The following is a 22,892-nucleotide window of genomic DNA, read 5'->3' as shown; positions in this document are numbered from 1 at the left end:
AGCAAGGCCATGAGGTGTGCGTGCGAGTGTGTCTGTGCGTGTTCTAATATTGGCACCCGGTGGATTGGAGCTTCCTTTGATGCAATGAAGGCTGACAAGCGTGAAACAGGTCCAAGCAGGCACGTGGGCGCTGCCAATTAACCCTTTTCACCGTGTGAAACCAAACATAATTGCCTGTGTGTGCTGGGGGCCAATAGGCCATGGCCTGCCCAGCGTAGGCTGAAATGGGCATTAGCTGTGCTGCCAGGTGACCATTACACACAATTGAACTGCTGGGTGTCTCTCCAAATCACATAGTTACAGTTGCTATCTTCCACTAATTGGCGTGATATTACCAAATGGTGCGTAATTTTAATTTTCACACTTTTTGAGTTTATTTTGAACATATTTTTAGATAATGTAGATTTAGTAGAGCGCCTCAAATACTCTTGTATTATAACTTAGCAGTATTAATTATAAAACTTTGCACCGTTTTCACTCTGGCAATATATGCTTTGCCGTACTTTGATTTTTTCCCCGTCTTCAGAAGAGAAAGTAGAGAACAGACAGAAGAGAATGTATAAAGAATACTAAATCAAACTTAACATGTAATGATAATCATGTTTTTGTTGGTATTATGAAGACATATTTTTAACGCATAAAACAAGAGCATCGTTTAAACTAGAGTGTGTCCAGTAGAACAGACATTGAGCAAAATTCGCTATAAATAATCAAATATTCACATAGCCATTTAATTGCCATGTATTCCTTAGTCCAATAAGGAATACCTTACTCCAATTGGAATATGTGACTATTAGATAGCTGTGGCTATTGAATGGTTTAAAATACACAACTTAGGCATTAGAAAAATATGTTGCTCATCTCAGAAAGTTAATAAATGAAAACAATTTGTTCAGTTTCACATTGTCTATTTTTTACGCAGTAAGTCTAATAATATAAAGTATATAAAAAAATACACATAAACTCTACATCATCACCGGAAAGCAACATAAAATAAATAGTAAGCTCATACTTGTGTATACTTGTATCAGAGTTGATGCTTGTTAATCATCATTAATTCAGTTCACACTTCGAGTTTTAATCTGAAAAATGAGCCAGACTCTAATTTATTGTTGATTACAGACAGACAGACAGATAGATAGATAGATAGATAGATGGATAGATGGATAGATAGATAGATAGATAGATAGATAGATAGATAGATATGTATTATATTGTATGGCCGCTAGTAGGCGTTGTTCTGCAGTTTGTTGCTGCAGTCTCACCGTCCGCCTGCCTGCCCGTCCAAGTAGAAATGCTGGCAAAACACCCCCTCCTCATCTTGTTGAAAAAAATGGCGGACAAGCGGTAAATCTACGTTTGAAATACATTTCTACCTTACAAAGCAAGGTAAACTTCCCCGGACCAACCGACGGGCGTCTCGCTTCAGATTCCGCTCAGGGTCGAGTCCGGACTACCGTTGGATGAACTCAGCGGTCCAGCTGGGCTCCGGTTTTGCTAATGCTAATATTTTTCATCGGGTCAGGGAGCTAGCATGCTAGGCTAGCTTCCAGTGCAGTGGGCATGTCTGGTTGCATGTGTTTAGCGTATCCTGTAGGATGTTGCGTGTCCACTAACTGCATGCATGTTGTATTTCATTCACTACTTGTTTTAATTTCAAATATTACACTACCTGTAATGCAGAGCACTTCGCATGTTTTTGCTGCTAAATGAAAATATTATGAAAAAATAGCACAGGAGAAAACGAAGGAGGGGGTTTCCATGTGTTTGGCTTTGTGTTGGGGACGGATCTGGATTTATTTATGAGAATGTAAGCTGCGACAGTGTGCCTGTTTACAACAGCGTACAGTCCGTCAGATGTAGAAGCCAGACAGGTAAATCAGCAGGACCCCTGTGTTAGCATCAGGGGGGACGAGTGTCTAACGCCAGTCTTCCTGTCGCTTCTCCAGCTTTAAAAACAAGGAGCGGGGTCGCTTTAATTCGGACGCCATCCCCCTTGGCGGAGGAAAAAGGCGCATTTCTATTGAAAGGGGAAGAGAGAGGCTGTCCAACGGTTATGAAGTTTTAAGGTAAGCTTGTTTATAAGACTTGCACAATTTAACGGAAACTGAATCCTTTGTCAAAGCATATTATTCAGGCTTAGTTAATTAATGAAAGCATTCATACAGCGATTATGTTTTTACTGGAAACAATCAAAGATTTGCTAGATTATTAACTGGTTTTTCTTTGTTTCTCTTATTTTGTTTTTAACCTATAGTAATGCTGTGACTGCTGCATAGATTGCTATTATTATATTTTGATGGGTATGTTTGTTATACTATTAAGCTTACAGTAGGATGGTGAGTTTCTTGACGAGCTTGTCCATATGAGTTTAACCCTGACCTGCTCCTATGATGACTGGCAGGGCGTTGACTGGATTCAAAACATGCTGCTCACTGATTTTAGGTGTTGTTAACCTTTCATCTTTTGCAATCCTAATTCTATTCTTGTCTCCCTTACATACTTTAAGAACCTGTTAAATAATCTTAATTTTAAACTACTGTCCTTACATTTAGGAGTAGAGATGCACCAATCTGGATTTGCTGGCCAATACCAATTTCTGGTTCTCTTTACTGTTTGATCAGCTGCTTCTGATTTTGATGCATTTCATTTTCAATGAGGATGATATCTAATAAAAGAGCAACCTCCACTGTAGTTTTGAATCTGTTTGGAAATAAAAAAAAGTATAGAATCATCTCCATTTATATATATCAAAACATGTCCAACTGTCTTTATTTTTATTAAACTCAGAAGGTGCATCAAAGTACATACTAATGATTCACACACTGGGACACTGTTGGTGGAACTCGATGCACTATTATGTCCTTTTCATATTAGTCAGTATCATGCTGGGTTAAAATAGCTAAGAGCATCATGTCACTAAAACAAAGGCACCATCAAGTTATTGAGCTTTAAGATTAAAAATTATATTCACACTGCAATGCTTATTTCCTGTTTTTTAATGGCACAACTGTCATCACTGTCTTAATTTTCTTTTAGATACACAGATTTCCTAAATGTATAGTATTATTATGAATTATTTTGTTTATATGAGATTATTTTGTCTTTCCAGAGGAGAACACTGGTGTGTTAGCTGGTCTAAATTGTTGGAGCATGAGGAAACCTGTGCCACAAAAAGGTAGGAGTCTGGAAACCATATGCAGCAGTAAATCTTTCTTCTCATTCTTGATAGTTCACTTTTATGTTACTCTTTAAGAATAGAATTAGGATGTTAAAATCATCCCCAGATGATACGTTGAGCAGGGATATTTGACAGTTATTGCAAGACACAAATGAGGAATTAAAAAGAGATTGTTTTGCAACCCTTGCTTTGCAGCTCTAGAATGGAAAGATGCCCGAATTATCAAGCATGCTCGGAGTGGACGGCCCTCCCGGGTGCCCTCACAGTACCAAGGTACCAATAACCTGGACAAGTCACTGCTTTAAAAATGATGTTCTGTTATTTATGTCATTTAATAATTATAGCTGCATTTTTTATATTGATCATAGAAACCCCAAGCCTGTTATGTTATGTTTCTGGTCTGACATGCAGTAGATTTACCCTCATACTTGCAACTTTTTCTGCAGCAGGGCACTTCAGCTGGGAGAAATACTTGAAAGAAACCGGTTCTACTGCCGCTCCTTCTTCATGTTTCAAACAGGTGATCACAGCTTTTCAATTTTAGCTCAAATTTCTCCTTTCGCCACTGTAGAGTTTTAGCGCTTTTTACCTGGCCCATCTGTCATCACCACACAGAGTCTGACTCCTCCACTTAACGAGTTCAAGGTGGGGATGAAGCTGGAGGCCCAGGACCCCAGGAACACCACGTCCACCTGCATCGCCACAGTGGTCGGCCTGACGGGCTCACGACTGCGACTGCGCCTCGACGGGTCGGACAATAAGAACGACTTTTGGCGCCTGGTGGATTCCTCGGAGATCCAACCGATTGGCAGCTGTGAAAAAAGCGGAGGCATGCTCCAGCCGCCACTAGGTGAGAGGAAAACATGCACAGGCTTCTTATTTTGTTTTAGCAAGGCTTTCTGTAGTTTGTCCTCTAGAGGTCAGTAACTGCATTATGTTTCTGCATGTCAATATTTTTATGTCGCATTTTCGAATGCCTTAGTTATTTCTGTATTAATTCAGAAAAAAAACATAATCTTTAGTGTGGTTTCTTTTTGTACTTTTGAAAAGTAGTTAAAAATTTTCCTTCTTTTATCTATGAGAAGAATAAGTGAAGTCTGACAGTTTTGTGACCAATTTTCTTTGTCAGGATATTTATCAATTCACAAGCAGGAGAACTATTTACATATTTCTGGGCTGATTAAAGTAAAAACATTTGTTTCCTGTTGAGTTATCATTTCTGCCTACCTGTGGTTTGTAACACAGATTTAATCATTCAGTCCTAAAACAAACGACTATCTCTTTCAGGTTTCCGTCTCAATGCGTCTTCCTGGCCCATGTTTCTGCTGAAGACATTAAATGGGGCTGAAATGGCTCCCTCTCGCATTTTTCACAAGGTACTTGCACAAAGTTAAAAAACCTGTTCAGAAAAAACATACTTGATTATGTGTGGAGGGTAAAATAAACATATTTAGTTATTATTTGGCTACTCTCTTATTGATAGAAACACAAAAAACTGCAAGTCCCGCAAAAGTTTGGATTGGGGCAGCCCTGGGAAATTAGCTGCTGACTGGAACGTGTTTACAGTGAATTTAGAGGAAACATAGGTGTAAGATGCCATTAAGGAGGAGACTTTACTTATTGCAACATGTTGAAACATGCAGTTCATTTAGTCTGCAGGATAGCGAGATGAAGCAAGACTTTTAATCTCTGTTGAAACTTGCTAGATTTGGAAATACTGACAACCATTTGGAGATGTCAGTTAAGTTAGGCTCTATATTCTATAGGAAATGCACACAGTGTCTGCAGTTCTGTGAGTCACGCTAAAATTGCTAATAGAAGAGGTTAATGACTGTAAAAATATCAACTATAATTTTCTCTGTTTCAGATATCAGCAAAACCCTGTTTATAGCAACTGCTCTCACACATCATCACGTTGCCTCTGCCTACAAATACAAATAATTACAGCAAAAGGACTATAAAACTTTTTTTATTTTTATACGTGTATAAAAATAGTCTCATTGCTGTTTAAGCTCTTAAATAGAATTTGCTAAAATGTGCATAAGAAGGTCAAATCTTTCACAAAAGAACGGAGCACAAGTTTCTCCATCTCTATCACAGCAGATATATTCTTTGCACCCAATAATCAACATCTGACTCCCTTTGTGCCTCTATCTTCCCCAGCAGGAGCCTCCTGCTCCAGAGCAAAACTCTTTCCAGGTGGGAATGAAGCTGGAGGCGGTGGATCGGAAAAATCCACACTTTATCTGCCCGGGGACGGTCGGTGCATTGCGTGGAGTTGAGGTGCTGGTCACCTTTGACGGATGGCGTGGAGCCTTTGATTACTACTGTCGCTATGACTCACGGGACATATTCCCAGTTGGCTGGTGTGCCCTCACTGGAGACAACCTTCAACCGCCTGGCACCAAAGGTTTGGACCCCAGCTGTTGCGTAGTTTGCATAATTTTGTTTTTTTATTTGTACGACTAGTAGGAACATTAAGAGAGAGAATGGTCTTTTCACCAATATTGAAGCCATTGTGGACTGTTATGTCTTAAAGTGTTAAAGTTGGACCAGAATGTGGGATTTCTTTCCACCAAACTGTTTCCAGTGCTAAAGTAGTGCTGCTGTTTCTTGCTTAACTCCAATTTATTTCTGCTGGTACCGATAAATTGGTGCTGTTTCACTCACTGAGCCAAAGGGAAAAAAAACAGTGTGGTCAGAAACCAGAAGAAGGCTCACAGAGTGGACACATACCTCCATCCGTCCTCTATTCTCGTTTATCCCTGCAGGGCCACAGTGGGGTGGTGTCTTATCTCCAGTGGTGGAGAAGGAACAACCAATCACATAACTTTAAGCACCAAGCAATAAAGGACAAAAGGAGTTTAATAAACCTGAAATTGGCACAGAAATACTTCATATTTCTGCTTTTCCTTTTTTTTAATTGCTATCACCTATCATATAGTTTAAGATGGCCAATGTGCAGGATGAAGCTGTGGTTACAGTCACTGTATCCATCAACACAGTTTCTGACTCTGTTGTCTTGTGATATCCCAGGTCACTGCCAGCTGATTAGCATGGTTAATAAAATAAGATATTTTGTAATCTGAGAAATAATGAGATTTGTGTGGAAGCACCGCAGTCCTCCACACTGTCTCTGAGAAACCAAACCAGTTGTGTAAAACCAGTAAAGAACTGGCCGCATCAGCGGCAATGGTTTGGTTTTGATTTATTTTTGTTGCTGTTTTTAGTTTTACTTTTTACTCAAACGAGGAGGGATTCGACTCTGCAGAACCTCTGGATAAACATTTAAGAATGTCTTTATTAGACAAAAGGTCTTGCTTTTTTATATTATTTATTTACATTTTCAGTTATATCAAAAATGAAATGGAAAAACATTTCATTGGTGAGAGTTGCATGGTATGGTCAGTATGTTGGGAACTGTACTAAACCAAAACACCTGACTTTCCATTGAATGCCTGAAGCAGGAACTACTGAAGTGTTCCACTTGTTTACAAAAATTAATTTTACTGTTGTTGTTGATATTTGCACTTTAAACCGGAAAAGAAATATGACTGAACAAAATGCATCTTTTGTACTAAAACTGCTGATATCTTGTTATGTACTTCTTAATTTGTAAGTTGTTAACATCATACTTTTTCATCCATGCATTTAAACATCTAAAAAAAGGGAAATACAAAATATTTCCAGACATCCGGCAATCAGTTGGCCAGATATAAGAATTGATAATCAGCAATAATCTTTAGAACCAAAAATCTAAAGTCAGTATTGGCCAGAAAAAGCACAATCGTTGCATCTCTGAATATTTTTCTAGCAGTTCTCCTTTTTTGCTCATTAAACCACTCCCACGAGCCAATCTGAGGCATGTGCATGGCCTCTATGGCAGCTAAAAACAGAACAGTGTTAATGGGGCTCCAAATCTGCCAAACCCATTCGCTCACCACGTCCTCCTACAGCAACTTTGTTCCCCTTAAAAATGTGCTCTAGTCTAAAAATGTCTGTAACTATTAACAGGGAGCATGAACACTGCAGTGAGAAGGTTCAGATATCCTGATTTCTCTTTGACTTGCTTTGTGTCGGTAAGCTTTCTAAAATATGTTTGTCATGCTTTAAGCCAGGAGTCTGTCTAACTGGAATTCTGCCTTTACAATTTTAGCACCATACGGCCTCGTCTCATTGCTGTTTATACTCTTTTGGGTCTGCTTTTCATCTAAAGGAGCATGTTTACAACACCTATGACATCTAACTTCATAAGTTATTTTTATTGTTTGCTTAAATGGGAAATCTTGGTTTTTAAAGCTGTAACATTTCAGAAGTGGCAGCCATGTTATTTTTTTTTCTTTTTAGCTCAAGACATGAGATTCAGTTAGGAGTTGAAACAAGAGCAAAGCTGTTTGTTGTGCAGGAAACTTCATAGGAAGTATCGAGACCAGGGTTGTCTGCCACAAGGTCAGCCCTTCTCATCTGTAGAGTCCCTCGCATTTGAAGGAGGGAAAGAAAGGAGGGGAATGTGGAGGCTGAGCTCTTTCTGTGGACTGCTAGTGTTTTATGAAGGTCTGGCGGCCACCCAGCTGGCAGACTGGACTGTGACGTGGTTGAAACGAGGCTGGGTGCCCCTCCACAGGCCCCTCTCCCTTTGACGCTCTGGCATCCAGAGTCTGATTAAACACCTTGGAAAGAGTTTCCTTTAGCAGAGTGGCAGGAAGCAGAGAGAAAAGACAGGCCTTGAAAGATGAATTGTTTACATTGTTACTAGATGGAGGGAAGGGAGAAAAAAAGAGGGGTGGATCACCAAGGAGCGGAAGGAGGAGTATTGCAGAGGAGGCGAGGGAAAAGAGGATCGGACATCAAGAGAGGGTGAGTCTGAGGACATCAGCGCAGACAGCCTCAAACTTTGGGGTTTTGTGTTTGAGCTGTGGGGTGAGTTAATTTAATAAAATTATTACTGCAGTGGTGAGAAATTAAAATCCTCTTTATTGGAAGTAACGTTGCTGTAATATGATGCTGGCAGTGGTGTCATTGTAAACTCAGTGAACTCAAAGGAGGGGGAAGACAGGAGCTTGCTTGTATAATGCATTCATTTGACTGTATTTACAACAACTGCAATTGATTGTAACCTCAAGCTCTTTACACTTTTAAATATGCTACCAAGAGTTCGTCGAATCAGTTTGGGATCAATCAGGTGATTTTCTCCCAGCCGAGCTGCTAGTCCCTCCTGAGACGTAGCAGCAGCCTGCAGACGACCGTTGCATTGATCGCCGCTGCTGCTGTGTGAAAGTGTTTATTAAATACAACCCCACGGGCCAAGACCTGTGCTAATGAATGTGGCCATATCTCTCACAAATCTGCCAGTGGTCGATTCAGGGTGAACACCGCTACATTTTTCTTTGTGCAGCGTGTGTGTGCGAGCGTGTATGTGTTAAAACCCGCAGGTGCATTTAAAAGCAGAAATCTTCACTACACTTTAACTTCCTTTTTTGTCTGTGGTTGTTTTTGCATGCACAGCACACATTCCTGAGCTTTCCTGATGGCAAAGTGCATCGCTTGCTTGGCTTGTTTTAAGCTTTTAATGTTGTTGGCTCTCTTTAATGTTTGACCGTGTGGTTGTTCTCTCAGAGGTTGATGTGAGTTTTACCACCATCAGAGGAACAGTGTTTTTACAGAAGAGTTTTGGAGGAAACAGCTGACTGAATTTTTTTGGCTGTTAATATTTAATCGGAAGATTTAAAAGGCGATTGTGCATTTCAGGTTTTAGTTGTATCCATCTCTAACTTAAATGCAGTTACAAACCTTTTTTGTTCGACATATTCTCATTTTTAATTTCAGATTTCCAATGCTTAGCTGATGACTGGAATCAGTTTTAAGTTGTACTGCATGTCACTAGTGAGCAGCAAGTATAATCAGGAAACCTAACAAATCATGTTCCAAAAACTATATTTCAAACAACTGTTTGAACTGCAATAAATATTAGTCTTTTAATTAGCACCAGTATCAGGCTGTATGCCATGAATAATTTGGCTGATGCCTGCTTGTTATTGAACAATCAGGCATTTACATTGCCTGGATGTAAATTTATTAAGAAACTACGGTTAAGTTGTATCCATAGATGTAGCCAGTAAAACTGTTATTCATTAACTGGAATCTGTTTGGAAATGCAACAAAAAACAGAAAGACATGAGCACTGTTTTGTTGAGTAGTTCTATGCTGCAAATCATATTGTTATCATGACATTTACCAATATTTACCACATTGTGTGTTTTGCTAATGTTTAGCCCTGCCAAATAATGCAGGTCTATTAGGTGGTGCACGCCTAATAACAATAGGCGTGCACCGATTGCTATTTTCACCGATCGTTAAAAACTCTGACCTGCTGACTCTGATTTTGGCCTATGCTGTATGCTATACACCAGGGGTGGGCAACTCCAGGCCTCGAGGGCCGGTCTCCTGCAACTTTTAGATGTATCTCTACTTCAACACACCTGAGTCAAATAATGAGGTCATTAGCAGGACTCTGGAAAACTTGACTGCACTTGGGAGGTGATTCAGCTGTTGGATTCAAGTGTGTTGAACCAGGGAGACGTCTAAGAGTTGCAGGACATCAGCCCTCAAGGACCAGGATTACCCACCCCTGCTATACACCTTCAATGTTCCAATATTATTTTTATTGAAAAACTTCTAACAATACCTGTGAAGCAACACAAACTTGTTGTAACTGCACAAGTCATCTCCAGTATAAATAACAGGTTTACAGCAGGGGTGCCCTAAGTTGGTCCGCGAGGGCCGGCATCCTGCATGTTTTTGTTCTCTCCCTGGTGGTAGTAACAACCTTTTCAGCATGTCAATGTTCTTAGGCCTTGTAATGAGCCATCATTTGATCCAGGCGCGTTAAACCAGAGAGAGAACTAAAACGTGCAGGATGCCGGACTTCTAGAACCGACTTTGGGCACCACTGGTTTAGAGCCAGTGGTGCCTGGCTCTAAATTAACTACTGTATTTTCTGCATTATAAGGCGCACCTAAAAACCTTCAATTTTCTCAAAAGTCGAGAGTGCGCCTTATAATCCGGTGCGCCTTATATATGGACCAATATTGAGCCACAACAGGTCTCGCAACTACGGTAGGCAGCCGCCGACTTCATTTTCCCCCGTAGAAGAAGAAGCGCGCGGTGCACACTGGGTTTTGTGTAAAGACCCTAAAATGGCTCCTATTAAGAGACATGCTTACGACGCAGAGTTTAAACTCAAGGCGATCAGTCACGCAGTGGAACACGGGAATAGAGCAGCAGCGAGAGAATTTAACATGAACAAATCAATGGTGCGGAAGTGGAGGAAGCAACAGCTGTTTATTCATTTTGGGAATGAACGGCGTTTTCAGAACGCTGGTTTGTAATCTATTAATAAAGTTTGACTGACCTATCTGACTATTTTGTTGACATTCCCTTTTGCGCAGTTCCATCTAATGGATGCATAACGTAACCCCAGCCTCTACTGTAGCGTCTATTCTATGTGCCTTATAATGCGGTGCGCCTTATATATGAAAAAAGTTTTAAAATAGGCCATTCATTGAATGTGCGCCTTATAATGTGGTGCGCCTTATAGTGCGGAAAATACGGTACTCTATTTAGTAGTTAATTTATTTAAACTAATAAATTACCGTAACTACTAAACTAAGGGATCTGAAAATTAGCTAAATATAGTGAAAGGGTTGCTAAGTTGGCAACAGTGGGGTGACTATTGTTAAAATGTGTGCTCTTGTGTTGCTTTTTTTCTTTACGCTCACCTTTCTACTTTCCCAATGTCAAGAACTCTACAGTTTGAAGTGTACTTTGTCATTCCTGAAGCAGCCCCAAGAGAGGGAAGCTATCTGAGTTTGTTTGACCTCTGAGTAACACTGCTGAACAAGTTCAGGTGTTTTGAAAAACATTTTGTTCTGAAAACAAAACAAAAGGTCCTCTTGGAATATCTCTGAAAAGTTTTAGGAACAAAGTACATGTCTGTAATGGTGCCTGGGCTGCTGCTTAATTCAGAAAACACAAAGAGCTTCTGTGTCATTCCGTTTTGTATGGGGGGGCTTTCATCTTCATCACATAAATTGAAGAAATTTGGACTTTTATATCACTGTGTTTTGCATTCATCATTTGCAGGAGACAATCAGATTGAGACAGTCTCAGATACAGCGAGTGTACATATCAGTGATAGGAGTTTTATTCAAACTGTACATTGTGTGCTTATCAATCTCTGCCGGTTCAGCTGTGCTGCCAAAGAGCCTTGGGACACCGACAGAAGGTAGTGTGGAAACCCCAGCAATGAATCCCACCCCGACGGTGGGCAGACCTCCAGGTCAGAGAGGTCGGAAGCCCGGCCGCAGGAAAACAAAAATCACGGGATCCTGGAGCCAAAAGCCTTCTACATTGGTATCGCAGAGCATCCAGCCAGGAAAGGATTTGGAGCCCATCAAGATCCCCAAAAAACGAGGTCCTAAGCCAGGCAGCAAGGTAGGCAAGAGTCGGGCAGTACATGGTTCTGCATCTGTGTTGGAACAGTGAGCCATAAAGACATTGAGCTATTGTAGCATGTTGCTAGCCGCTCTTGGGAGTACATGGATGCTTGTAAGGGTCGACTTCAACCCCTATTCCATCTTGATTGCATGTAGATCACAGAATGAAAGAATAGCCTGAAAAGGGCTTTTGTTATTTGTTAAATTATGTTGTTGATGAGAAGATAACAATGTGATTGGGTTATTTTAAACATTTGGTAAGGGTTACATTTGTCTGTTAATGACTAAAAGCGTAAGGCTTTCCTTCCAGTTTTGGACTGTGAAAATCAGACTACCCTCTGAAATGAAGGCTTCTGGTTGGGTTTTAATGATCATTAAGATGAGCCGAGCATGTCCATGTTTTGTCATGTTTCTGAAGCAACTGTGATGTTGCAGTTTTTATTGTGTTACTTTTTTAAAATGATTTTTTATTATGTTAGTAAGTAAGTTCTTGCTCTGACCTCTCCACTGTATTTGCAGCTGGGATGGGGAAAGCGAGATGGCTGGTTTGAGGACTCTCTGACCGGTCCAGGACGGCCAGTAGCTGGACCAGGGAGAACCAGAGGCAGACTGCTTGCTAGTTGGGCTCAGAGGATTGCTCTGCAGCAGGCCCAGGCCCAAGCCCAGGCAGAACCAGAACCAGAACCAATCAAGATTCCAAAGAAACGAGGGCCCAAACCTGGCAGCAAGGTATTTATCCAGAAACATTAGCGTAAGTAGATCACTAGGATCTAAGATTATAGATTTTTAAGGGTAAATGGCTATAAAAAAATAGGGTAGTCATTTTGTAAGAGTATTGTATAAAGCATGTGATCATGTACCTAACAAAAAAGTATACGTTTACATATTTAAATGTTGGTTGCGTCAGGAATCTGTCACAGCTTTCACATTTATTATTATTAACTTCCCCGGAAGTTGAATATTGCCATCACTTTATTAATCAAAGCAAAGGCTTAACTTAAATTGTTAGATTGTTTTGATTTATATCTTGTTGGAAACTAATATATGAACATTTTCAATTGGAAAAGTTAGCAGTAGTTTATGGTGACATAGCTGACATAGTTGACATAGCTGACATAGTTTTGCTAAAATATCGTAGAAATTTAAATTACAAATTTCAATGTATTTTATTCAGATTTTACATGATGCACCAGCTTAAAATAGTGCATATTTGTTAATTGGGAGGAAAATTACAAGTTTTCAAATGTATTTTGAGAAGTAAATCTCTTACTAGTCTGGTGTGTATTTGAATGAATTTTCTCATTAAATAATCCTCTGGTAATTCGTCACTAAAGCGTTGTAATTTTTGTATGTTCATACAGAGAAAACCACGAGTTCTTCCTAATCCAGTCCCAACGTCTCCCACCAGCAGCACTCCAGAGCCGGACACCAGTACTGTACCCCAAGACAACGCAACTATTCCCAACTCTGCACTTCAGGCGCCCACTGGTAAAAAAAAAAAAAAAAAAATAGCCATGGGTCCAAATAAAATCTATTTTTAGCATTTAGTTTTGTTGTTGAATATTAAGTGCATTTCACATGAGCTCAGTGTGACATCTTTCTGCTTTTGTTTACATGCACACTATCAGTTACTTTGTGTTGTCTTAGCATAATTTAATGAACTAGTTGACAAGTTTTGTAATAAGTTGGTGGAGAAGAGCTGGAATATAACACCCACATGTCCATATAATACCCTAGTAAAATATCCAGGGTTGTGTTTTACTAGAGGTGTAACGGTACATCTAATCTACCAAAAATTAGATTAGTACATATCCTGTTCTGCATTCCTGTACAGGATATGCTATTTTGTTCACACATGTACCAAACAAATACAGTGTTGTTTTACACTTGAACACATGCAGGAAATGTTTATGTGTGCAACTAAGTCCGCAATGTAGCACAACTCCAAAAAGACACACTTAAACAGGGGTTGCACTGATATGAACATTTGGGCCAATATTGATATCTGACATTAATATATTGGTGTTCCAATATATAGCTGATATTGAAAAATACCCAACCACACTGCTAATCACTGCTACATGACCAAACAAAATTCATACAGGACCAACTGTTTGCTGATGTGTTAAAACATGACTGATATCGGCCGATACTCATGTTAGTGCTGCTTTATGTGCAGCCTTAACCAGAACTAAAGGGAGAGGATTCTGCCACTAAACTCTACTATTTGGGAACATTAAGATTTCTCATGCAGCTACAGTGGAGAAAGGAATGATTTTTGTTACGCCCACGCAGGGTTTCCCCCAGAAAACTTGCTAAGCCCGGTGGTCGGGGCGCCGTGGTGGTCCACCGTGTTTTGTACTAAAAGGTATTAAGTAGACAGGGAAAGTAAAAATGTTACTGGGTAATTATATGTCACGGAAAGACATCGCCAGTGAAACGATATTTAAACCCACAATTGGTCTTAAAAACAACAAATCAAAAAACACAATTAAAATGAATATTAATTATTTGCACTTTTGTTTAATCCAAATTAAGTCAGCAGCTCCATAAGGTCCCCGGGGCTTCAGGGGCCCATATATGCTAATATTTTAACACAGACCACAGATACAACATTTGTAACATTTGTTTATTGAGATGATCAATGGTTTCAGCATACATAAATTAAAAGATTTTAAATTGTTTAACATTTATATGTAAGATTTTAAGGAGCTGGCAAGTTTACTTTGTAAAAGTTCAAAGAACAATATTCATAGTTAAATTGTTTTGTTACCATATCAACAATCTGATGCTGTGAGTTTAATCTTTGAGTTTGAGCTCTGTTTGCCCACAAATACAAACTAGTAAACTGCGATTATAAATTATTGCTTTTTAAGTAGGCCAATTAAACTACTCCCCTTCTCCCAGACTTCACTAAATCTAACACACAAGCTGTTAGAGATGCTGATGTTTTTAGCAACAAGAAGGGCCCCTAAGTCAAATTCTCCTCAAGGCCTCAGACAGCCTTGGACCGGCCCTGCATGAGTTAAATCCCCTGCACTGCGCAGAGATGCGCAACAAATGGGAGATTTAATTTAATGCTGCTAATGTGGCTTTAGCAGCTCTTCTATTTCATGTTTGTTGAATTTTTAACAAAGGGACACAGAAACTATTTTGGTTGGTCCAGTTTATGGGACGAGTTTCCCAGATCTCTGCGCAGCCGCTCACATTAACTCAGCCTGAGTGGACAAAGCATTTGATATGGTTTGATGCCTCGTAACCGGAAAAATAATCCTAAAAATAATAATAAAATAATGTAAAACCAGCGTGATGCGTGACTACGAGACGAACGCGATAGCTTCTCACCGGACTGAACCTGCATGATGAGGTTAGTGCTGATTCGTTAACCGCTAACGCTCCAACCTACTGGGACCACATACATAAACTTTATCAGCGCAGGCAGAGCCGGGCGCTGGGCAGCGTGTTGAGATGGAAAAGCCGCACAAAATTCTTTGTCCACAAATATATATCATTCTCGACACACCTCTGAAAACGCCACTACAAGTTATTCCTGCAGTTCATGTAGAGCTGCGCAACCAGAGCGAACGCGGTGGGGTTTAAACTCATACCTTGATCAAAAACTCTGCAAAGAAACATAATTCCTCACAGGGGGTTGATGTAAGAATTCATACAGGTCAGCCTATGTCCAGTTAGGGTGAAAGGAGGCGTGCGGGAGCCGCGCTGAGGTAAACTTAAGACATCCAGGTGCTGCAGCGCGCGAGGTAATGTGCAGAGGTGAAAGCGGTGTGATTGGTCCGGTTTTAAATGCATAAACTATAAACCTATCTTCTATAAACATATCTTTTAGGAATAAATCTGCTCTGCCAGTGAAACGCTCAAAGCAACAGAGACGCTTGCAATCCGGCTTAAAAAGAAAGGGGAAAAAAAGCGTTTTTTTAAATTTATCATTATTCTTCTAAAAGCATAAACAAGAAAGGCTTAGCCTGGCAGTGGGGCTCGTAAAGCATGACGGGCCACCAGGCCTATAATATTCTGGGGGAAACCCGGCACTGCATGTTACAAAGAAACTTGTTTTGATATAGATTATCTACAGTAATACCTTTACACACTTGTAAAAAGTTTTGATTTATTGGTTAATAAAACAAGTTTTCTGTATTTGTTTTCTTTCCTGAAGTTTGTGTTTATCTAAATAAGTACGGTAAGGTGGGACCTCACCTAGACCAGCGGCGCATTCAGCAGCTGCCGGACCACTTTGGCCCGGGCCGAGCCTCCTCAGTGCTGCAGCAGTGCGTCCAGGCCTGCGTGGACTCTGCCCACAACCAGGCTACAGTCTTCTCCTGCCTCAAGTCGGGACAAGGGGGCGAGGTCATTTCAGGTGTGGACTGAACATTGAAAAAAGAACGCATTTTTCATCTCAGGCTTTGCTATAAACTGACCTGTTTTTCTAAACCAGTGTTGTACTTCAATCAAAGCAGATTGCAGTGCTCAAGTTGAGGACCTATTTAAAAAAATGGAGGGAAAATGAGGGAATGTTTGGCATATAAATATTAAATTGAGATGTTAAAAATAAATTAGTGATTTGCCACAACCACCTACCATATTGTTTTTTTTTTTTTCAGCCTTCTTTGACCAGCAGCAGCACACTCTGACCCTTCCCACTGTCAGCAGTGTCACATACGTCCTCCGTTTCTTGGAAAAACTCTGTCACAACCTTCACTGCGATGCTCTGTTCGGCAGCCAGCCTGTGGCCAGAGGAAGTGTTCACTATGACAGCCACTCATACTCTGCAGGTCAGATCCATTGTTCTCCCATCATGGCCGCTCATTTGCATCATACAGTGCTTTAGGCTTTAATTTAGTGTCTAGACTTCAATAAAAAAAAAATATCAAAGCTGTAACCACAGGGAATATTTTTCAGATAAGAGCTTGAAAGTCTCAGTATGCAGACAGATAGGACAACAGCTTTTAGCTCTTGATAGAAAACAATTTTTTAAGCCTAGCTCTTAGTTTCTGAAGCAGGTGACCAAATCGTCCAATAATTTTATGTCCCCGTGATTAATGGAAACCACTAAGAGAACATGTTAGGAACAGAATTTATCAAACGATGATATCAAAACAGAGAGGAGGGGGGCATTAATGCTTTTTATTTTATGTGCAGTGAGATGCACCTTTATTCAACATTTTGAGCCATTTGGCGCTACAAATGGCTATAACAATACTTTCAGAAATAACCGAGCATGTTTTTATAGCAGCTATAATGTTGTTAGAACATTATATTTGCTGTCTGAAACATATTCAACTGTGTTGAGCCACAAAACAATGATTAGAAACTCCAGGTTAACAAAATATAAGTTTGGTAATGAACCATTAATAGACTGATTAAAAACAGAATTTAAATTGTTTTTGCTTCATGTTGGTTTGTCATGTGGAATATCGCCACATGCCATTATTTATGTTCATCTCATCACTAGGTGGGTTGCACCAGCTGGAATTTTCCCAATTTCAATTTAACTGCATGTCAGATTTTCTTTAGTCGGGAAGCTTCAATTGTCCTGACAGTAATGCATTAAAAATAATTCTATTTTTTCCAATTTATGTTGTTTGTCTTAGCCTGCTCTAATTGCATATAACTCGTATTGAAAGCCTGGTCACTGTATAAACATCTGCCCTAAATGAGTAGCCACTACATCACAGAGTGTTTTTCTCTGGCCTTGCCCAGGTTGTTTTTGCCTCCCTACATTCTTCCCTAAATGAGGAGCCTGTTTTTGTTTTTGTTGTTTTTTTTCCCCCATGCTTTTTATGCCATCTGGTCAGCTCATTTATATCATTATAGCAACTTTTTTATAACTCTGAATTAGCAGTTGATCTGTGCTCCATATGTGCTGATTTCAGAGAGGAGAGGTTTTGGAGACATCCTGACTGCGGGCCCAGGCAAAGGCACAAAGCGCTTCCAACAGGACTTCAACGGTCCTCTAACTTCCAAACTAGCTAAACTCCCCAGGCACTCCACTGATGGTATGCAAGACTTATTATTATAGTCATTTAGTCTAGCAGGAGACTTTCTATTTGTTTATTTAGTGTGGCAGCCCATGTGAAACACTGTTATCACTTATATATTAATACGAGTGTGCATTTTTTGTGAAAGAAATTGGAGTTTACATTTTAAAATGATGCATTACTTGGTTGTGTGTGGTCAATTATCAAAGCCGATATAAACGTTTTTAAAAATGAGGGCATAATTATGTTGACGTCAATTCTTTCTGTTCTGTAGGCTTAATTTTCATAAGATAAATAAATAAATCCCTATTTCTACAAAGGTTGTGGTTTCTAACATAATAGAAAATTAAAGCAGATTTGATTGAATAAATCTTCTTGGTTATTGATTATTTTGTATTTTTAAATGTTAATTGAGAGCTTTGTGTTCTCAAAACAGAAAGAAATGAATTAAGGCTCAGTAGTGGTCATACTTCCCTACAATCTTTTTTTTTTTAATGTTTTGCAGCCTTTTTCTGTTAGAATTTGTACATTTACGATGGATGGAGCTTCTCCGAAAATTAGGTTTATACATATTAAATGGCTCTAAAGTATCAGTTCAGCACATTTTATGTAAAGATTTTAATTCAAAAATGACTGCTTTGACTGGTCCAGTAAAGCTTTAAATAATCATATAAAAGGAGGTAGTTAAATCATAGCTCATAGCTTGGTAGAAAGTGGTATTAAATTTTGGAGCAAGAGGTTAATCATTTAATCATCTTTCAATTTCCTTAGACTTTAATTAAGCTAATGGAATACTTGAAGAGATTTCTATAAACGGGTAATAACCCCTTATAAGGGCCTTGTTCTTTTACTTAAGGCCATAACACACACTTAAACCCCTGAAAGTTGGAGCAGTATCACTGTTAAAATCGTTTGAATTTTGTTTTTTGCGCAGGTGAGAATAATGTTTCAGCATTGGAGCACTTAAAAAAGATCCCACTTTCCCCAAACTCTCCAAGTCTGACGCCTTGCCTCAGATCTCCTTCCAAGCTGCTGCATCATAACAGCTCTGCAGGTGGAACGATCTGGAAAACATTCTGCCTGTCTAGTTTTCAGAGATTGTCTAATATCATACTTGTGTGCGAATGATCAGAAATCAAATCAATGTGCTGCATTTGTTTTTGTATTGCTTCTGATATCTGTATGTTTCTGTATGCACTTTAAACAATCTTATTGTACAATCTAAAAATCATGTATTTTTTAAGAAACAGAATATGAATTTTTTATGTGCCAGAAAATATAATCATCAGAGTAAAAATAAATAAGTGCTTCTGATATTACCCTTTGTAATAAATCTACATAAATGACACGAGTTTCACTTTTTTTTAAATTAAGCAACTGAAATAAATATACTTTTCAATGATTTTCAAATTGGCATGTAACAGATGTGTGAAATGTGGCTTGAGCTGCCTGTCTCTGTCTCCCCTTTCTAATTGAATAATACATATAAAACATGTTTTTTTATGAAAAGATTAATAATAATAATTGTTGGATTTTCAAAAATACAAATTTCAGACCTAACCTTCCTTGTCTTAATTTTGTATTTTTTATCTCTTTTTCAGGCAGTTTTCGGGAGAGCCCCAGACCCAGCGGTCAGGACCCAAATCTGTGGACCGTCGAGGAAGTCATGCAGTACATTCGAGATATTGACCCAGTTCTGGCTCCTCACGCTGATCTCTTCAGAAAACATGTATGCATTCTTTTTACTCTTTTATCAAAGTTAGCCTTTTTTTATTGTAATTATTTTAATCCTTCCCATAGAAATGAGTATCAATCATGCACTTCTGAAGTACTTACAGTGGTTTATGTGGTTTTCTCCCTTTGTTGCAGGAGATTGATGGTAAAGCCCTTCTGTTGCTGCGCAGCGACGTAATGATGAAATACATGGGTCTGAAGCTTGGGCCCGCTCTCAAACTAACCTTCCACATCGACAAGCTTAAACGAGCTTAAAGAGGCTGAAACCAGCCGCAGCCTCCAAAAGGACTTCCGTCTTACCCCGTCTCCCTTTTCTAGTGTCGGGATACCATGCACTTCATAAAGGATATATACTGATGTAGCAATTTTCATCTGACCATTGTATGTCTGGTCTTCATGTTCTTCTTTTTCCTCATCTAATGAGGAATGTTTTTGTGTAGCACAATCCAGCTCACAGGCAGCACGGTTATGTACAGTCATTTGGGTAAAAATATCCATTTCAATATAGTCGAGGAAAATCAAAGTCCAATCCTTGATTCAGTAGTTTATGGAACCAGAGTTGGAATTATGTGGTTTTGCTCATATGCTATTTTTTTAATTTTCAACCTATTTCATCATGTTGCTGTGCATGATGGCTAAATGCCCACAGTTTGGACACATCTCTGCAAAGTTGTTTTGTTTCAAATTTTGTGCTGTAATTTTCCTCTTTAGACATAAGTTTTCTTCTGGCAACTTTTCCAGATAATCTGTATTTATTCAGTTATATTTTAACTCTAATAATTAATGTGTGACTTAAGGTCTCAGTGTAAAAGGCTGGGTTTCAGATTGTTTGCAAAAAACCATTATAACCTTTATGAGATTGATGAACGGCCACATCAGTTTCTATGAAGTTATTGCCGTTTTTTTTTTTTTTTTCAGCTTTAGATATTTTTTATATTCGCTGGTTATGATTAAATCATAAAGTACATTTCATTTTTTCAGCTTTCCCTCTTAAAACCTTTGGAAGCAAGGAAGGTGTTCTCAATTTTGCAGTTATCTGTATTGATAGTCAAGAAAACTTACTCAATATTTAATCATTTCAGTTTCACTTGAAAACTCCTGTGACTGTTTTTTTTAAAAAAAAACGTTTAAGGGTTTTTTAGCCTGTTTCCACAATGATACACGTAACCTGTACATTTTCATATTTTGTACTTCTATAATGTATTTTTCAATATTAATTGTTGGGTTATTTGAAAAAGTCAAAAACCCTAAAAAAAAAAAGTAGAAAACACTACAGGCATCCCAATAATTGGGAATTTTGCTATTAGTCTCAGTTTGAGGCACAACTTTTACATTTACAAGATTAATTTTGTTAGAGGGGGAAAATCATTTTATGAAAGGAGAATGATTAACTTTTATTCCAGATTTGCAGTTTTATTCTCTTTTCTACATGTTGTTTACAATGCTGTTATTTGTACTTTTCTAATTTTTATACTTCGTTAGTGCTCCTACGGGACGAGACGCGTCATACTTAGCATGTTAATAAATTTATAATTCCATTTGTTTTCTGTTTGACCTGCAATGTCAACATGATATGTAGTTGTCTGTTTATATTCTTGTTAAGTTTGTCTCAAAAATGTTCAGTTATTTAAATTAAAGTATATGCTCACATTGATTGGTGGTTTCATAAAGATTTCTTATTGCAAATATTACAAATAAAATAAAGTCAGGCAAAGTTTTTTTTTTTTCTTTAATCCAAGTTACTAGTTTAATATAGTGTAACAACATAGCCCACCGACAGAGGGCAGTACAGATCTGTTTTTAGTGTTCTATGGTAAGTCATGCTTTGTCACTGACATGCTCTACCTTGGGTGCCCAACTCCATCTGGTAGTCTCAGCTTGATGTTCTGATATTTTTACACCATGTAACTGCTTCATGCGGTTGTCTCCATTATCAGGGCTTCGACTGCATTGCTCCTAAGTTATTTCATTAATTCTCTGCTATTTAAAGCTTCCCCTCAGGCTCGTTTCAAGATAGAGAAAATAATTGGAGTCTAAGGTGCTTTTTAAAAAGAAAAAAGTTCAATTTCCTTGTTTTTATACACATTTTTTACAACTATGCCCTCCACCTGAGTGAAGACTTACTTTAATTCTACGTTTACAGGGTTTATGAGATTTCAGGCAGGTCTCCAGCTAGCCTTTCCTATTAAAGATTAGAATGAAAATAAGAAAATTAAAGTTTTACATGCTGAAAGGTTGCAGACAGTTTGTCAGTTTTTACTACAGGCTATTATGCAACTTTGCCATTCAAACTGGATTGCTAGTTCAGCTTGTCAGCTTCATAATATAAATTTAAGACCAGTTAAGCCTTTAGCAATCCATTGTTGCTGTATTTCTTTGGGCTAATTTTTATTTAGAAATTGAAGTTTAGATCTGTATAGAAAATAGTTTGCTTCTAAAAATGCACTTGCATGGTTTTTAAGAGTATTTGTTAACAAAGCTGCATCAATTGTTCATGTCTAAAGAGCTCAACTGGACAGTGACAGGTTATAATGAATTAAACTAATCAATTCTGGGCCAGTTAGTTACTCTGGGAAGGATCCCACTGCAGATCTAACTCCTCAGGCTGCCATGCCTGCAGGATATCAGATTTAAGCACAACTAGATTTCTTTTTTCTCTCCAATCAATTAACTCATCCTTCTAAAAATAATAAAAAGGCCAGACATATGCAATCATGCTCCTTAATTGGTATTCATGATAGACTCAGGAGTCATTTAAATTATTTAATTGCTTGTTATGCCAATTGTGGGTGGTTTTCTAATTATCATTTTTTAGACCCTCAGCAAAAAGGTATTAACAGCCCTGCTTACTTTTATTGATTAACCTTGGGCTAAATGTCCTGAAGTGGTTGATTGGTTGATTGCTTTGAACTGGCAATTACATACATTAGATTGTCTTCCAGAACCATTCGTACCCCTTGAATCTTTACACATCTTATGTTGCAGCTACAGAAACTTGATGTATTGTCCTGCGATCTTATGAGAGCGATATTATGCGAGACCAATTTTGAAGGGAGAAGAAATCAATAAATAGTTTTCAAAATATTTACAAAAGCAAACGTTTGAAAATGCAACATGCGTTTGTATTTTGCTCCCCGATAATCATGAATAAAATCTAGTTTGGCCTTGAGAAGTCACCTAATTTACTAATGGAGCTTTTCAACATCACATAGCTCACCAACAAGCCCAGCAAGAAGAACAATAATTTGAGAAGCAGCCAACGGACCTATGGCAGCTCTAGAGGATTCACAGAGATCCACATCTCATGTGGTACAATATGTGAACAGGACAATTATTATTTGTACTCTTTACAAGTCTGGCCTTTATGAAAGCATAAAAAGATGAAATCCTTTGAAATGTCAATTTACAGTGTGCCACAAGCCATGTCGAGAACATTAAACAAGTGAAAGAAGGTGGTCTGATCAGAATTCAACATTTTCACTGTGA

At 38.6% G+C, this 22,892-nt stretch overlaps 1 protein-coding gene across 5 annotated transcripts; it reads left to right on the top strand.

Moving 5' to 3' along the window:
• The first annotated feature begins 1,255 nt into the window (after positions 1 to 1,255).
• LOC114141533 (polycomb protein SCMH1) lies at positions 1,256 to 21,060 on the top strand. 5 transcript variants are annotated; one of them, XM_028012099.1, is made up of 17 exons: positions 1,256 to 1,389; positions 1,950 to 2,069; positions 3,113 to 3,178; positions 3,377 to 3,454; positions 3,631 to 3,701; positions 3,797 to 4,031; positions 4,469 to 4,557; positions 5,345 to 5,591; positions 11,430 to 11,674; positions 12,196 to 12,405; positions 13,038 to 13,164; positions 15,851 to 16,051; positions 16,296 to 16,466; positions 17,568 to 17,690; positions 18,607 to 18,726; positions 19,274 to 19,401; positions 19,542 to 21,060. In XM_028012099.1, the coding sequence occupies exons 3-17, from the start codon at positions 3,154 to 3,156 to the stop codon at positions 19,659 to 19,661; spliced, it is 2,190 nt and encodes a 729-aa protein (XP_027867900.1). In that variant the 5' UTR covers positions 1,256 to 1,389; positions 1,950 to 2,069; positions 3,113 to 3,153; the 3' UTR covers positions 19,662 to 21,060. The 5 variants fall into 5 exon arrangements, with proteins under 5 accessions (XP_027867900.1, XP_027867899.1, XP_027867896.1 ...); XM_028012098.1 differs by having other exon boundaries at positions 3,628 to 3,701; positions 5,348 to 5,591; XM_028012095.1 differs by having other exon boundaries at positions 3,628 to 3,701.
• The last annotated feature ends 1,832 nt before the right edge of the window (positions 21,061 to 22,892 follow it).

The sequence above is a fragment of the Xiphophorus couchianus genome, chromosome 3 (assembly GCF_001444195.1).
Source record: "Xiphophorus couchianus chromosome 3, X_couchianus-1.0, whole genome shotgun sequence".
NCBI classification, from domain to species: Eukaryota; Metazoa; Chordata; class Actinopteri; order Cyprinodontiformes; family Poeciliidae; genus Xiphophorus; species Xiphophorus couchianus.
This window is presented reverse-complemented; position numbering and strand designations above follow the sequence as displayed.